The 16,809-nt window shown below is 41.7% G+C and overlaps 1 protein-coding gene across 5 annotated transcripts in view; it reads left to right on the forward strand.

Moving 5' to 3' along the window:
• The window catches only part of LOC115205099 (follistatin-related protein 5), a 156,717-nt gene that overhangs the window by 88,774 nt on the left and 51,134 nt on the right, over positions 1–16,809 (forward strand). For all 5 annotated transcript variants that reach the window (XM_029770730.1, XM_029770732.1, XM_029770733.1 and 2 more), the window contains exon 6: positions 1,405–1,525. In XM_029770730.1, the coding sequence (XP_029626590.1) occupies positions 1,405–1,525 (121 nt within the window). The remainder of the gene's footprint in view (positions 1–1,404; positions 1,526–16,809) is intronic.

The raw sequence follows: 16,809 nt of genomic DNA on the forward strand, positions 1-16,809 counted from the left end.
AATATTTTTGCTTACCGTTTCATACAAATATATGTGCTTTTACGAATACGAAGAAAATAAACATGTAGGCTATGTGGATTCACATTTCTATCGGTAGCTACATCCATCACGACATGAAATAAATGACAATGGTGGTCATGTCAACTTGTAGTATTATTTGTTCTCCAAATGCTGTGATTGAGTGATGGCTTAGTCTGTTATGACAGTTGGTTTACAGTTCAATCGTTGTGAGTTTAAATCCCACATCGGGAAGATATATATATATATATATAAAAAAAAGATTTACAATATTCATCCCATGCCCACACACTTCTAATTCTGAAAAGTGAAAGCATACCTGCTGTGAGAGAGATCCCTCTGGTAGTAGTTTGAAATACAGTACCCAAGACCAATCTGTGAGTTACTTTGACAATCGGGAATATAGCTAATATAGCTAAATACTGCAATGCGGGTTGGACTGAATTGAGCCCCTAATCTTCATTTTCAAGGTGATGACTGCGCTTTTCTTCCCAACACAATAAATGTGAGTCCACATTTCAAAGATGTATTTTGCGTCCCATGGGGGATTTGAACTTCCACTGCAAGTGGCAATAGATGTCAGGAACTCATCACCTTACCACTCTGAGGTAACTGTCCAGAGTTGAATTCACATCATTTTATTATCAGAGCATGCCAGTGGACCTCTGGTAAGTTTGCTTTAGTAAGAAAAGGTTGAGATCAGGTACAACTATATTTACCCACCCCAAAATTAATATTAATAAGCAATTCCCCCAACCCACAACTTCTCACCTGAATGCATTTATTTTTTGAAAGGATTGGACAAAGAATGAAATTGGGGTTGAGAGTTAAGCTTTTAATGTGAAATTGAGTTTAGTTTAGAAACATAATTTTCAAGTTTGTTGTCATTGTTATGTCTGCGGAGATGATCAAATCTGGGCTGGTTTTTAGGATGGCACCTGTTCTCCACTAAACCATGTATTGTGCACCCATTTACACCTCAGGGGGTCTTCTCCAGTGTAATTGAATGCACATTAACGTACAATGTCACACAAAGAAATGCATTCAGGTCTTACGACGACTGGAAAACAATACTGGAGAGGTTGTGGTATTTCTCTATTTCAATCATCTTATTACTGAGGAATCAATGTCTTCTTTGACGTGCTATATTTAGACAGAGAACTGATTGTGTTGCATTGCATGCGCTATGCTGTAACATTAGAAATCCCAGATGCGTGAGTGGTTCCCGGTTTCGGCAACCCCAAAAAAAGGAAACAGCGGGGGAAAAAAGTACAAGAAAAAAGAAACCCCAGACCCAGAAAAATCCAGGTCTAGACTTAGCTTTAACTGTAAGTTATATACTGGCCCACTTAAAAGGCAAGGTCTAAATGCATTTTTCTGTTGCAGGTCATCAAGCAGGAAGGTCTGTCCAAGGATGTCTCTGAGTGCACCCTGTTTGACCTTCTCAAATACAACGACATCAATGATGATGAGCACCTGACAAAGGACGAGTTCTACACAGCTTTCGGTGAGTGACAGGACCATCTTGAGTCCAGAGTGGAATGTCCACTCTTTTTATTTTCTATGCATTACCATTTACTTTTTCCTGCTTGCATTTTCTTTGGCAAGGAAATTCAAAGAACCATACATTCCACAGGTTGTGTTGACTTGGCCAATAGAGATTACATGCTTTCAAGCACATATTGCTAAAAGCCTTATAACAAATCTATGCCTTTATGCGACAGCAAAGTGGATAAAACTTAACCATGTTTACGCGACACTATTCTATACATTCCTATACAATAGTTACCATGGGTTGATTGCAGGTAGGCAATTCTTTCGTAGTTTTTATGTCGGGCAAAACAATTCCCAATTGAGATAAAGCAGTAGCCCCCAGCTCTCTCTGTCTATGTTTGCCCGCCATGCCAATAGGATGTTAATAATTACTCAACCAAGTGACCATCATTATGCTGGTAGCTCTAAACAGAACATGTAAGGCTTTTCTATGGTCCTTATTATGTATTAGCATAAGGTTCTGAAACTGGATCAACTTATTATCCTTATGGGAACTATAAAAGTAAATGGAGTCTAATTTAGTTTCAATTAGAGTTGACATTGATGATATCTCTGTGAATGGCAAGACACTTGTCCTCATCAGTAGAACTCTCCATCTGGGAGATTTAAACCTCATCATAGACTACTTAATGGCGCCAGAGGAGATGGCTGCCATTTACGGGCTCCTAACCAACTGTGCTATTTTATTTGTTTTTTCGCATTGTTTGAACTCATTTTGTTGCTGCTACCGTCTCTTGTGACCGAAAAGAGCTTCTGGACATCAGAACAGCGATTACTCAACTCGAACTGGACAAAGATTTTTTCTTTAATGAGTTCGACGTGAAGGATATACTGTTTGTTGAGACAAGGCCCAAATCCCCGTCATCCGCGTGAAAAAAAGGTGGAGAAAAAGGGGGAGGAGGGCTGGGTGACTTGTAAGAATTCACCGATGAGCAGGTAAACCACCGCTACCCTTCGTATTATTGGCCAATGTGCATTCATTGGAAAACAAACAGGAAGATCTACGATTAAGACTATCCTGCCAAAGGGACATTAAAAACTGTAATATCTTATGTTTCACGGAGACTTGCCTAAATGACGACACGGATAATATCGAGTTGGCTGGCATCTCCGTGCATCGGCAGGACAGAGCAGCTACGTCTGCTAAGACAAGGGGCGGGGGTGAGTGTCTCTTTGTCAATAACTGCTGGTGCGCAATGTCTAATATTAAAGTCTCGAGGTATTTCTCACCTGAGGAAGACTACCTCATAATAAGCTGTAGACCACACTGTCTAAAAAAAGAGTTCTCATCTATATTATTCGTAGCCGTCTATTTACCACCACAAACTGATGCTGGCATTAAGATCACACTCAACGAGCTGTATAAGGCCATAAGCATCCAGAAGTAGCGCTCTGAGTGGCCGGGGACTTTAATGCAGGCAAACTTAAATCCGTTTTACCTCATTTCTATCAGCATGTCACATGTGCAACCGAAGAAAGAAAAACTCTAGACCACCTTTACTCCACATCACAGAGATGCATACAAATCTCTCCCTCGCCCTCCATTTGGCAAATCTGACTATAATTATATTCTCCTGATTCCTGCTTACACGCAAAAACTAAAGCAGGAAATACCAGTGACTCGCTCAATACGGAAGTGGTCAGATGACGCGGATGGTCCGCTACAGGACTGTTTTGCTAGCAAAGACTGGAATATGTTCCAGGATTCATCCAATGGCATTGAGGAGTATAACACCTCAGTCACTGGCTTCATCAATAAGTGCATCGATGACGTTGTCCCCACAGTGACGGTACGTACATATCCAACCAGGAGCCATGGATTCCTGGCAACATCTGCACTGAGCTAAGGGCTAGAGTTGCTGCTTTCAAGGAGCGGGACACTAACCCGGAAGCTTATAAGAAATCCCACTATGCCCTCAGACCAACCATCAAACAGGAAAAGTGTCAATACAGGACTAAGATTGAATCCTACTACACCGGCTCTGACGCTCGTCATATGTGGCAGGGATTAAAAACTATTACGGACTACAAAGGGAAACCCAGCCGTGAGCTGCCCAGTGATGCGAGCCTACCAGACAAGCTAAATGCCTTTTAAGCTCGCTTCAAGGCAAGCAACCCTGAACTATGCATGAGAGCACCGGATGTTCTGGACGACTGTGTGATTACGCTCTCCGTAGCCAATGTGAGTAAGACCTTTAAACAGGTCAACATTCACAAAGTCGTGGGGCCAGATGGGCTACCAGGACGTGTACTCAAAGCATGCGCGGACCAACTGGCAAGTGTCTTCACTGACATTTTCAACCTCTCCCTGACTGTACAAATTTGTTTACATCTCTGTTAGTGAGCATTTTTCCTTTGCTAAAATAATCCATCCACCTGACAGGTGTGGCATATCAAGAAGCTCATTAAACAGCTCATTTATTGTACTGTGCACAATAAAAGGTTGCTTTAAAATGTGCAGGTTTGTCACACAACACAATGCCACAGAAGTCTCAAGTTTTGAGGGAGCGTGCAATTGGCATGCTGACTTCAGGAATGTTCCCCAGAGCTGAGCCTGGCCTCCCAAGCGGGTGGGCCCATGGCTGCGCCCCTGACCAGTCATGTGAAATCCGTAGATTCGGGCCTAATGAATTTATTTCAATTGACTGATTTCCTTATATGAACTTTAACTCAGTAAGATTGTTAAAATTGTTGCATGTTGCATTTATATTTTTGTTCAGTATAGTCCTTTACTTTGCTATTGCCAGATATACTTGCCAGATATATACACTGAACAACTATATCTATATTCTTGAAAAATTGGGCCCAACATGGCAACCCGATAGTGAGAGATGGGTAAACGCAGTAGTTTATATAGTCAGTCAATGTCGCTGTATAAAACTAGACACAGAGCAAATAGTGAAAGAGCTAAAACCAAACCCGTAATCTCTAGTACAACATAATGATGTAAATTAATCTTCGCCAAACTAAGAAACACTAACACATATTGTGCTACCTTTTCTTGCCTAATTCCCTTTCTCAAATCATCCCAGTCTGACATTTCCAACTGGCTCAATATCCTCTGACATTTCACTGGGGTGGACACATCACGGCAAGAAAAATAATGCATAATGAATTTCCCAGTAAAATTGTTCACTCATCAGCACTTTGTATGCAAAGCATTTCTAGGCGAGACAAGAAAAGTTACAAGAGTAAATGGCAAACTGGCATAGAATTTTTGTTGTCTTGTTCCTCTCCTAGTCAGGCTTAAGCGGGGGAGTAGCCCTTCAGGCAAATCAAATCAAGAAAGGATACGGGTAAAATCTGTGGAGAGCTCAACATCCTTGAGGAGCTGTGATGCACTAGCTCCAACTACTCACTTTTTTAACTTTCCCCCCAAGCTTCTTCAGGCTGAAACTGAAAAAGAAAAGGAAATGTCTTTCCTCGTTGGTTAAGCATTTATCTTTACCTGTCTCCTTTCCTCTTCTTTTCAATTGTTTTGTCTTTCTTTCTCCCCCTCTGTGGTAGACTGGTGCTTAAGATTATTTTACTTAGTAAATACTCATGGCAAATAGTGCTGAGCGATTAGTTATTTTTGAGGTTGGTTTCGGTTAGATTATTACAAAATATAAACCAATTAATAAAAGTCATGATAGTAGTGACTGCCCATTGCTGCTTATCACTTACTAGCCAACATTTATTCACATTACTTTACTTTAATAAAATATATCAGTTGTTGTGTACATTACATTTGTTTTATTTGTTTACTTTATTATTGAATTCCAAGTCATTGTCACGTCCTGACTCTTGTAAGAGGTCATTTTCCACAGTAGAGTGGTCAGGGCGTGACAGGTGGGTGTTTTGGGTGGTTTTGGTTTTCTGTTTCTATATGGGTTTTTCTAGATTTTTATTTCTATGTTTTTGTTTTCTATGTTTTGGCCAGGTATGGTTTCCAATCAGAGGCAGCTGTCTATCGTTGTCTCTGATTGGAAGCCATAATTAGGCAGCCTGTTTTTCATGTGTGGGTGTGGGTAGTTGTTTTCCGTTTTGTCAAGTGTCCTGATGGAACTGTCATTTTGTTGTTTTGTTGAAGTGTATTCATTAAAAAGTAAATATGAGCACTATACATGCTGCGCCTTGGTCTCCTTTAGACGACCCTCATTACAGTCATCATCTCATCACTATAGAGCTGCTTCCTATGCTGTTTGACAAAATCAATATTTTGTAGTTCAAAGTAAATTAAGCATACTTTTATGAATACAAACTATCAATCACATAGATCATGTATTTTCAGGTAGAGGTCCCTCACGAAGCAACAGCTGCTCTCTATATCACCTCACGATCGAACATTAATCTCTCTTCGGTAGCAGTCGTAAAATAAACGTTGTGGTCATTGTAGTTAATTACCACGTTTTATGATGTAAACGATACTGAACAAAAATATAAATGCAACATGCAACAATTTCAATGATTTTACTGAGTTACAGATCATACAAGGAAATCAGTAAATTTAAATAAATTCATTATGCCCTAATTTACGGATTTCACATGATTAGGCAGGGGCGCAGTCATGAGTGGGCCTGGGCCTGGCTCCCCACCCACTGGGGAGCCAGGCCCAGCCAATTAGAATACATTTTCCCCCACAAAAGGGCTTTATTACAGACAGAAATACTCCTCAGTTTCATCAGCTGTCTAGCATCACTTGAGATAGTGTAGCACTTGTCTTAACAACAAATCTAAATGTTATGTCAGTCCTATGCACACATTTGAAATCTAATACCTTAAATTCCCTCGAATAGTAAACATGTTGATTCAGTATATTTAAGCAATAAGGCACAAGGAAGTGTGGTATATGGCCAATACACCACGGCTAAGGGCTGTTCTTAGACACGTCACAAAGCGGAGTGGCCATATTCCACAAACCTCCAAGGTGCCTTATTATTGTTATAAACCGGTTACCAATGTAATTAGAGCAGTAAAAATAAATGCTTTGTCATACCCGTGTTATACGGTCTGATATACCACGGCAGTCAGCCAATCAGCATTCAGTACCCGAACCACCCAGTTTATAATTAGCAATATAGTACCATTTTGTGAATAACAGCAGTAAATGCAGAATGAGCCTACAATCCCAATGAAAATGACACCTGTCTTACAAATCATATTTTAATTGTCACATGCTTCATAAACAACAGGTGTAGACTAACAGTGAAATGCTTACTTACGGCCCTTCCCAACAATTGTTTTATTTTTTTATTTCACCTTTATTTAACCAGGTAGGCCAGTTGATAACAAGTTCTCATTTACAACTGCGACCTGGCCAAGGTAAAGCACAGCAGTGAGACAAAAACAACAACACAGAGTTACACATGGGATAAACAAACGTACACTCAATAACACAATAGAAGAAACTATACACAGTGTGTGCAAATGGAGTAAGATTAGGGAGGTAAGGCAATAAATAGGCCATAGTGGCGAAATAATTACAATTTAGCATTAACACTGGAGTGATAGATGTACAGATGATGATACATATACTGGGGTGCAAAAGAGCAACAACAAATAAATAACAATATGGGGATGAGGTAGTTGGGTGTGCTACTTACAGATGGGCTGTGTGCAGGTGCAATGATCGGTAAGCTGCTCTGACAGCTGATGCTTAAAGTTAGTGAGGGAGATATAGGTCTACAGCTTCAGTGATTTTTGCAATTCGTTCCAGTCATTGGCAGCAGAGAACTGGAAGGAAGGGTTGCCAAATGAGAAGTTGGCTTTCGGGGTGACCAGTGAAATATACCTCCTGGAGCGCGTGCTACAGGTGGGTGCTGCTATGGTGGCCAGTGAGCTGAGACAAGGCAGGGCTTTACCTAGCAAAGTCTTGTAGATGACCTGGAGCCAGTGGGTTTGGCGATGAGTATGAAGCGAGGGCCAGCCAACGAGAGCATACAGGTCGCAGTGATGGGTAGTATATGGGGCTTTAGTGACAAAACGGATGGCACTGTGATAGACTACATCCAATTTGCTGAGTTGTGTTTTGGAGGCTATTTTGTAAATGACATCACCGAAGTCAAGGATTGGTAGGATAGATTAATGTGAGTCTGGAAGGAGAGTTTACAGTCTAACAACACACCTACAGTGTCTTGCAAAAGTATTCATCCCCCTTGGCGTTTTTTCCTATTTTGTTGAATTACAACCTGTAATTTAAATTGATTATCATTTGGATTTCATGTAATGGACATACATAAAGTAGTGAAATAAAAAAAATCACTTGTTTAAAAAAAATTCAAAAACGGAAAAGTGGTGCGTGCATATGTATTCACTCCCTTTGCTATGAAGCCCCTAAATAAGATCTGGTGCAACCAATTACCTTCAGAAGTCACATAATTAGTTAAATAAAGTCCTGTGTGCAATCTAAGAGTCACATAATCTGTCACATAATCTCAGTATATAGTTGAAGTTGGAAGTTTACATACACCTTAGCCAAATACATTTCAACTCAGTTTTTCACAATTCCTGACATTTAATCCTAGTAAAAATTCCCTGTCTTAGGTCAGTTAGGATCACCACTTTATTTTAAGAATGTGAAATGTCAGAATAATAGTAGAGATAATTATTTATTTAAGCTTTTATTTCTTTCATCACATTCCCAGTGGGTCAGAAGTTTACATACACTCAATAACTATTTGGTAGCATTGCCTTTAAATTGTTAAACTTGGGTCAGAAGTTTCGGGTAGCCTTCCACAAGCTTCCCACAATACGTTGGGTGAATTTTGGCCCATTCCTACTGACCGAGCTGGTGTAACTGAGTCAGGTTTGTAGGCCTCCTTGCTTACACACGCTTTTTCAGTTCTGCCCACAAATTCTCAATAGGATTGAGGTCAGGGCTTTGTTATGGCCACTCCAATACCTTGACTTTTAAGCCATTTTGCCACAACATTGGAAGTATGTTTGGGGACATTGTCCATTTGGAAGACCCATTTGCAACCAAGCTTTAACTTCCTGACTGATGTCTTTTGAGATGTTACGTCAATATATCCACATAATTTTCCTCCCTCATGATGCCATCTATTTTGTGAAGTGCACCAGTCCCTCCTGCAGCAAAGCACCCTACAACATGATGCTGCCACCCCCATGCTTCATGGTTGGGATGGTGTTCTTCGGGCTTGTGAGCATCCCTCTTTTTCCTCCAAACATAATGATGGTCATTATGGTCAAACAGTTCTATTTTTATTTCATCAGACCAGAGGACATTTCTCCAAAAAGTATGATCTTTGTCCCCATGTGCAGTTGCAAACCATAGTCTGGCTTTTTTATGGTGGTTTTGGAGCAGTGGCTTCTTCCTTGCTGAGCGGCCTTTCAGGTTATGTCAATATAGGACTCCTTTTACTGTGGATATAGATGCTTTTGTACCTGTTTCCTCCAGCATCTTCACAAGGCCCTTTTTTGTTGTTCTGGGATTGATTTGCACTTTTCGCACCAAAGTACGTCCATCTCTAGGAGACAGAACGCGTCTCCTTCCTGAGTGGTATGACAGCTGCGTGGTCCCATGGTGTTTATACTTGTGTACTATTGTTTGTACAGATGAACGTGGTACCTTCAGTCGTTTGGAAATTGTGATACAGTGAATTATGAGTGAAATAATCTGCCTGTAAACAATTGTGGGAAATATTAGTTGTGTCATGCACAAAGTAGATGTCCTAACCGACTTGCCAACACTATTGTTTGTTAACAAGAGATTTGTGGAGTGGTTGAAAAAACGAGTTTTAATGACTCCAACATAAGTGTATGTAAACCTCTGACTTCAGCTGTATATGCCTCAGTATATATACCTCTGACAGTCTCTATGGGGGTGTATACCTGTTTTGAAAGGCCCCAGAGTCTATATCACCCCTAAGCAGTTGGCATCACCAATCAAGTGGCACCATGAAGACCAAGGAGCTCTCCAAACAGGTCAGGGACAAAGTTGTGGAGACGTACAGATCAGGGTTGGGTTATTAAAAAAAAGAAAAGTTGAACATCCCACGGAGCACCATTAAGTCCTTTATTAAAAATTGGAAAGAATATGGCACCACAACAAACCTGCCAAGAGAAGGCCGCCCACCAAAACTCACAGACCAGGCAAGAATGGCATTTATCAGAGAGGCAACAAAGATAACCCTGAAGGAGCTTTAAAGCTCCACAGCGGAGATTGGAGTATCTGTCCATAGGACCACTTTAAACCATACACTACACAGTGCTGAGCTTTATGGAAGAGTGGCCAGAAAAAAGCCATTGCTTAAATAAAAAAATAAGCAAACACATTTGGTGTTCGCCAAAAGGCATGTGGGAGACTCCCCAAACATATGGAAGAAGGTACTCTGGTCAGATGAGACTAGAATTGATATTTTTGGCCATCAAGGAAAACGCTATGTCTGGCGCAAACCCAACACCTCTCATCACCCCGAGAACACCATCCCCGTGGTGAAGCACAGGGGTGGCAGCATCGTGCTGTGGGGATGATTTTAAGGGAAAACATTTAAATGTCTTGGAATGGCCTAGTCAAAGCCCAGACCTCAATGCAATTGAGATTCTGTGAAATGAATTAAAGATTTCTGTACACCAGCGGAACCCATCCGACTTGAAGGAGCTGGAGCAGTTTTGCCTAAAGAATTGGCAAAAATCCCAGTGGCTAGATGTGCCAAGCTCACAGAGACATACCCCAAGAGACTTGCAGCTGTAATTGCTGCAAAAGGTGGCTCTACAAAGTATTGAATTTGGTGGGGTGAATAGTTATGCACGCTCAAGTTTTAAATTTTTTCGTCTTATTTCTTGTCTGTTTCACAATAAAACATATTTTGCATCTTCAATGTGGTAGGCATGTTGTATAAATAAAAAGCGGGTGGGGGTGCAGGCAGCAATCGGTTGAAGAGCACGCATTTAGTTTTACTTGCATTTAAGCGCAGTTGGAGGTCACGGAAGGAGTGTTGTATGGCATTGAAGCTCGTCTGGAGGTTTGTTAACACAGTGTCCAAAGAAGGGCCAGAAGTATACAGAATGGTGTCGTCTGCGTAGAGGTGGATCAGACAATGACCAGCAGCAAGAGCGACATCATTGATATATACAGTGGGGGAAAAAAGTATTTGATCCCCTGCTGATTTTGTACGTTTGCCCACTGACAAAGAAAGAATCAGTCTATCATTTTAATGGTAGGTTTATTTGAACAGTGAGAGACAGAATAACAACAGAAATATCCAGAAAAACGCATGTCAGAAATGTTATAAATTGATTTGCATTTTAATGAGGGAAATAAGTATTTGACCCCCTCTCAATCAGAAAGATTTCTGGCTCCCAGGTATCTTTTATACAGGTAACGAGCTGAGATTAGGAGCACACTCTTAGAGGGAGTGCTCCTAACCACAGCTTGTTACCTGTAAAAAAGACACCTGTCCACAGAAGCAATCAATCAATCAGATTCCAAACTCTCCACCATGGCCAAGACCAAAGAGCTCTCCAAGGATGTCAGGGACAAGATTGTAGACCTACACAAGGCTGGAATGGGCTACAAGACCATCGCCAAGCAGCTTGGTGAGAAGGTGACACCATTTGGTGCGATTATTCGCAAATGGAAAAAACACACTGTCATTATCCCTCGGTCTGGGGCTCCATGCAAGATCTCACCTCGTGGAGTTGCAATGATCATGAGAGCGGTGAGGAATCAGCCCAGAACTACACGGGAGGATCTTGTCAATGATCTCAATGCAGCTGGGACCATAGTCACCAAGAAAACAATTGGTAACACACTACACCGTGAAGGACTGAAATCCTGCAGCTCCCGCAAGGTCCCCCTGCTCAAGAATACATATACATGCCCGTCTGAAGTTTGCCAATGAACATCTGAATGACTCAGAGGACAACTGGTGAAAGTGTTGTGGTCAGATTAGACCAAAATGGAGCTCTTTGACATCAACTTAACTCGCCGTGTTTGGAGGAGGAGGAATGCTGCCTATGACCCCAAGAACACCATCTCCACCGTCAAGCATGGAAGTGGAAACATTATGCTTTGGGGGTGTTTCTCTGCTAAGGGGACAGGACAACTTCACCGCATCAAAGGGACGATGGACGGGGCCATGTACCGTCAAATCTTGGGTGAGAACCTCCTTCCCTTAGCCAGGGCATTGAAAATGGGTCGTGGATGGGTATTCCAGCATGACAATGACCCAAAACACACGGCCAAGGCAACAAAGGAGTGGCTCAAGAAGAAGCACATTAAGGTCCTGGAGTGGCCTAGCCAGTCTCCAGACCTTAATCCCATAGAAAATCTGTGGAGGGAGCTGAAGGTTTGAGTTGCCAAATGTCAGCCTCGAAACCTTAATGACTTGGAGAAGATCTGCAAAGAGGAGTGGGACAAAATCCCTCCTGAGATGTGTGCAAACCTGGTGGCCAACTACAAGAAACGTCTGACCTCTGTGATTGCCAACAAGTGTTTTGCCACCAAGTACTAAGTCATGTTTTGCAGAGGGGTCAAATACTTATTTCCCTCATTAAAATGCAAATAATTTTATAACATTTTTGACATGCGTTTTTCTGGATTTTTTTGTTGTTATTCAGTCTCTCACTGTTCAAATAAACCTACTATTAAAATTATAGACTGATAATTTCTTTGTAAGTGGGCAAACGTACAAAAACAGCAGGGGATCAAATACTTTTTCCCCCCACTGTACAGAGAAAAGATTTGGTTAGAGAATTGAACCCTGTGGCACTCCCATAGAGACTGCCAGAGGTCCGGACAACAGGCCCTCCGATTTCACACACTGAACTCTGCCTGAGAAGTAGTTGGTGAACCAGGCGATGCAGACATTTGAGAAACCAAGGCTGTTGAGTCTGCCGATAAGAATGCTGTGATTGACAGAGTCGAAAGCCTTGGCCAGGTCGATGAAGACAGCTGCACAGTACTGTCTTTTATCGATGGCGGTTATGATATCGTTTAGGACCTTGAGCGTGACTGGGGTGCACCCATGACCAGCTCGGAAACCAGATTGCATAGCGGAGAAGGTATGTTAACGTGGCTTTCGAGGACTTAAGAAAGGCAGGGCAGGATAGATATAGGTCTGTAACAGTTTGGGTCTAGAACGTATCCCCCTTTGAAGAGGGGGATGACCGTGGCAGCTTCCCAATCTTTAGGAATCTCAGACGATATGAAAGAGAGGTTGAACAGTCTAGTGATAGGGGTTGCAACAATTGTGGCGGGTCATTTTAGAAAGAGAGGGTCCAGATTGTCTAGCCCAGCTGACTTGTAGGGATCCAGATTTTGCAGCTCTTTCAGAATATCAGTTATCTGGATTTGGGTGAAGGAGAAGCGGGGGGGGGGGGGGTCTTGGGCAAGTTGCTGCGGGGGGTGGAGAGCTGTTGGCCGGGGTAGGGGTAGCCAGGTGGAAAGCATGGCCAGCCGTAGAAAAATGCATATTGAGATTCTCGATTATCATAGATTTATCGGTGGTGACAGTGTTTCCTAGCCATAGTGCAGTGGGCAGCTGGGAGTAGGTGCTCTTATTCTCCATGGACTTTACAGTGTCCCAAAACATTTTGGAATTTGTGCTACAGGATGCAAATTTATGTTTGAAAAAGCTAGCCTTTGCTTTCCTAACTGACTGTGTATATTGGTTCCTAACTTCCCTGAAAAGTTGCATATCGCGGGGGCTATTCGATGCTAATGCAGAACGCCACAGGATGTTTTTGTGCTGCTTCGCAGTCAAAACTGGAGTGAACCAAGGGCTATATCTGTTCTTAGTTGAACATTTTTTGAATGGGGCATGCTTATTTAAGATGGTGAGGAAAGCACTTTTAAAGAACAACCAGGCATCCTCTACTGACTGGATGAGGTCAATATCCTTCCAGGATACCCGTGCCATGTCGTTTAGAAAGGCCTGCTCGCTGAAGTGTTTTAGAGAGCATTTGACAGTGATGAGGGGTGGTCGTTTGACGACGGACCCATTACGGACGCAGGCAATGAGGCAGTGATCGCGGAGACCCTGGTTGAAGACAGCAGAGGTGTATTTAGAGGGCAGGTTGGTCAGGATGATATCTATGAAGGTGCCCGTGTTTACGGATTTAGGGTTGTACCTGGTAGGTTCCTTGAGAATTTGTGTGAGATTGAGAGCATCTGGCTTAGATTGTAGGACGGCCGGGGTATATCCCAGTTTAGGTCACCCAACAGTACGAACTCTGAAGAAAGATGGGGGGCAATCAAATCTCACATGGACAGCTGGGGGCTGAGGGGGGTCTATAACAAGTGGCAGCAGTGAGAGACTTATTTCTGGAAAGGTGGATTTTTAAAAGTAGATGCTCGAACTGTTTGGGCACAGACCTGGATAGCATGACAGAACTCTGTAGACTATCTCTGCAGTAGATTGCAACTCCGCCCCCTTTGGCAGTTCTATCTACAATGCAGAATACATGAATATATGTTTTTATATAATAATAGAAAAAATTGTAACACGAGGAATTGAATACACAATGAGCAATGATAGCTTGGCTATATATGGGGTACCTGTACAAAGCTGATGTGCAGTGTTACGAGGAAATTGAAGTAGATACTGTATGTACATATAGGTAGGTGTAACGTGACTAGGCAACAGGATAGATAATAGACAGTAGCAGCAGCGTATGTGATGTGTGTGTGTGTGTGTGTGTGTGTGTGTGTGTGTGTATATATATATATATATGAGTTGGAGTGTCAGTGTAAGTGTGAGTGTGTGGGTAGAGTCCAGTGTGTGTGCGTAGAGTCAAAAATAGTTAGTGCAAAAAGGGTCAATGCAGATGGTCCGGGTAGCTATTTGGTGAACTATTTAGGATGTGTGCCTGTTTTGCATACAGCTTTGTGGAATATTCAAAGCACAGCGAAGTTTTTTGTCACTGTTAAAGATAAGACACTAACATCTATGCATAATTCATTGACTCTGTCCCATATAAAACAATTTTAAATTAAGGTAAATATCTTTCAGGAGTAATGGATTTTAATTAGATCGAGTTTCTGATAGAAATGAAGCCTGCCACACTACAGATAGTCTCATGTATTGTCATCCTTGAATACATCAGGTATAGGACAGATAAGGCTAAAGACGTCATCCACATAATGCACATTCAATGTCACCTTAACTTTAGGGCGTGGGGATGTTAAAGTACCAAGGCAGCAGACATCACTGTTTCGCTATATCTTGATTTCAGTATCAAGCACTTCTGAATAGATGAGGAGAGGGAAACAGCTGGTGGTGTACATGCTTTCTTTTCCTTCTGGCTGACTGTCAGTCAGTGGCTGAAGTATCGATCCAGAGGGTGATGGTGGGCGACAGGCGAAACATGTCACTTCTGTTTTGCTGAGTGGGAGGCCCTCGGGGCATTGCACAGTCTAAGGGCGTGTCCAAAATGGCACCCTATTTCCTATATAGTGCATAACTAGGGATTAGGGTGCCATTTGGGAAAGGTGATGCGGGTGGAAAACGTCAGGCCAAGTTATAGAAGTCGAGGGTAATACCAGTTAATGTCATATCATCTAATAAACCACATTGACATCAGCGACTGAAGTTATTCATGCCGGTAATTAAGTAAACAGTTCAAGAATTATCCATTTAGAACATAATAAAGATCTGAGCAGCCTATTCTCTTGTTTTATTTGACCTACTCTTATGGGCTTCATAATCGGGTTGCTTTCTGGGCCTGCATGCCTGCATTTGTATTTATTTATGTAACCCTTTTTTTCTAGTAAATTGACTGAGAATACATTCTCATTTACAGAAACGACCTGGGGAATAGTTACAGGGGAGGGGGTGAATGAGCCACTTGGAAGCTGGGGATGATTAGGTGGCCATGAGGGCCAGATTGGGAATTTAGCCAGGACACCCGGGTAAATTACATGATCAAAACAACTGGGGGAAAAAAATCATAACATCAGTGATCTTCAGGTCAGAGCTCTAGAAAGAGGTCCGAGTTGGAATTCAGAATTGAATGACCGTTCAAACCAATTTTTCCCAGTCAGTTTCCAGTTGATTTGAACGCACTGAAGTCAGAAGTTGTTTTGAACATGGTATTATGATAAGTACCATGGGATCTTTAGTGACCACAGAGCCAGGATACCCGTTTAACATCCCATCTGAAAGACAGTGCCCTACACAGGGCAATGTCCCCAATCAATGTTCTGGGATATTGGGATATATATTATTTTTAGACCAGAGGAAAGAATGCCTCCTACTGGCCCTCCAACACCACTTTCAGAAGCATCTAGTCTCCCATCCAGGGATCGACCAGGGCCAACAATGTTTAGCTTCAGAGGCAAGCCACCAGTGGGATGTAGAGCGGTATGCTGCTAGCCAAAATTAAGACAACTCTTGGGTTATTCGTCACTCGCAGCGCAATGACAATTAATGGATCCTCATGCTTTCTCACGATAAGCTCCTGCAGAGCATTCTGCTCACTAGCTTCAGTGAGTGCTGTTAAATTTGATCCATAATACATGTCTCATTTTCCAAAAGTGTGGTTTTTGCCGAATGTGTTAATGTATTTGGAACATTTGAAAAGTTTTGAGAAATAAAAGCTTTTTAGCTTTTCCTTATCTTTTTTCAGGAAATATCCTCAATACCACTTGAGATACTGAGATAATAGCCAATTGGGGCTTAACAAAACCCATAGGAGGATTTCACATCCTTTCTAACTTAAATCAATGACAAATTGCATTTTTGCCAATTGGAACCAATTCTAACAGGATATAGCATTGTAGAAGAGTACTCACTGTTTCACAATACTCCTTAGGTTACAAGAATGTCTCGTCTTCCAGAAGTTTGGTCTTTTATAAAATAAGCCTTGGGTTTTATTTCTCCATATACTGTAGGTAATACGTATTCACATCCGTTAGTGAATCTTGTAGTCTTGTATAACCATTAATGTATGTCTTCCTTGATGTCAAATGAGATTGCACGACTTAAAGAAAACTCCACTCAAAAATGGTCCTTTGGTATTTTTTTTGTTTTAGTCCAACAATGTTTTTGCATGTCAGCATTCAAGTTTTCAAGATATTGGACTTTCAAGAAGCAAAGTTTGACATTACACATTATCTATATTTCCACATCAGCTCTATTTCTTGAACTGCATTGTTGGTTGAGGGCTTGTAAGTAAGCTAATGCTTATTTCACGGTAAGGTATTTGTTTGTATTTCATTTGATCATGATGATGTGGTAAGTGACACTGGTTCTTGGGTTTATTTTTCCTTGAACATTTCGCTATATACTTGAT

This window comes from Salmo trutta, chromosome 13 (assembly GCF_901001165.1).
Source record: "Salmo trutta chromosome 13, fSalTru1.1, whole genome shotgun sequence".
In the NCBI taxonomy this organism is placed as follows: domain Eukaryota; kingdom Metazoa; phylum Chordata; class Actinopteri; order Salmoniformes; family Salmonidae; genus Salmo; species Salmo trutta.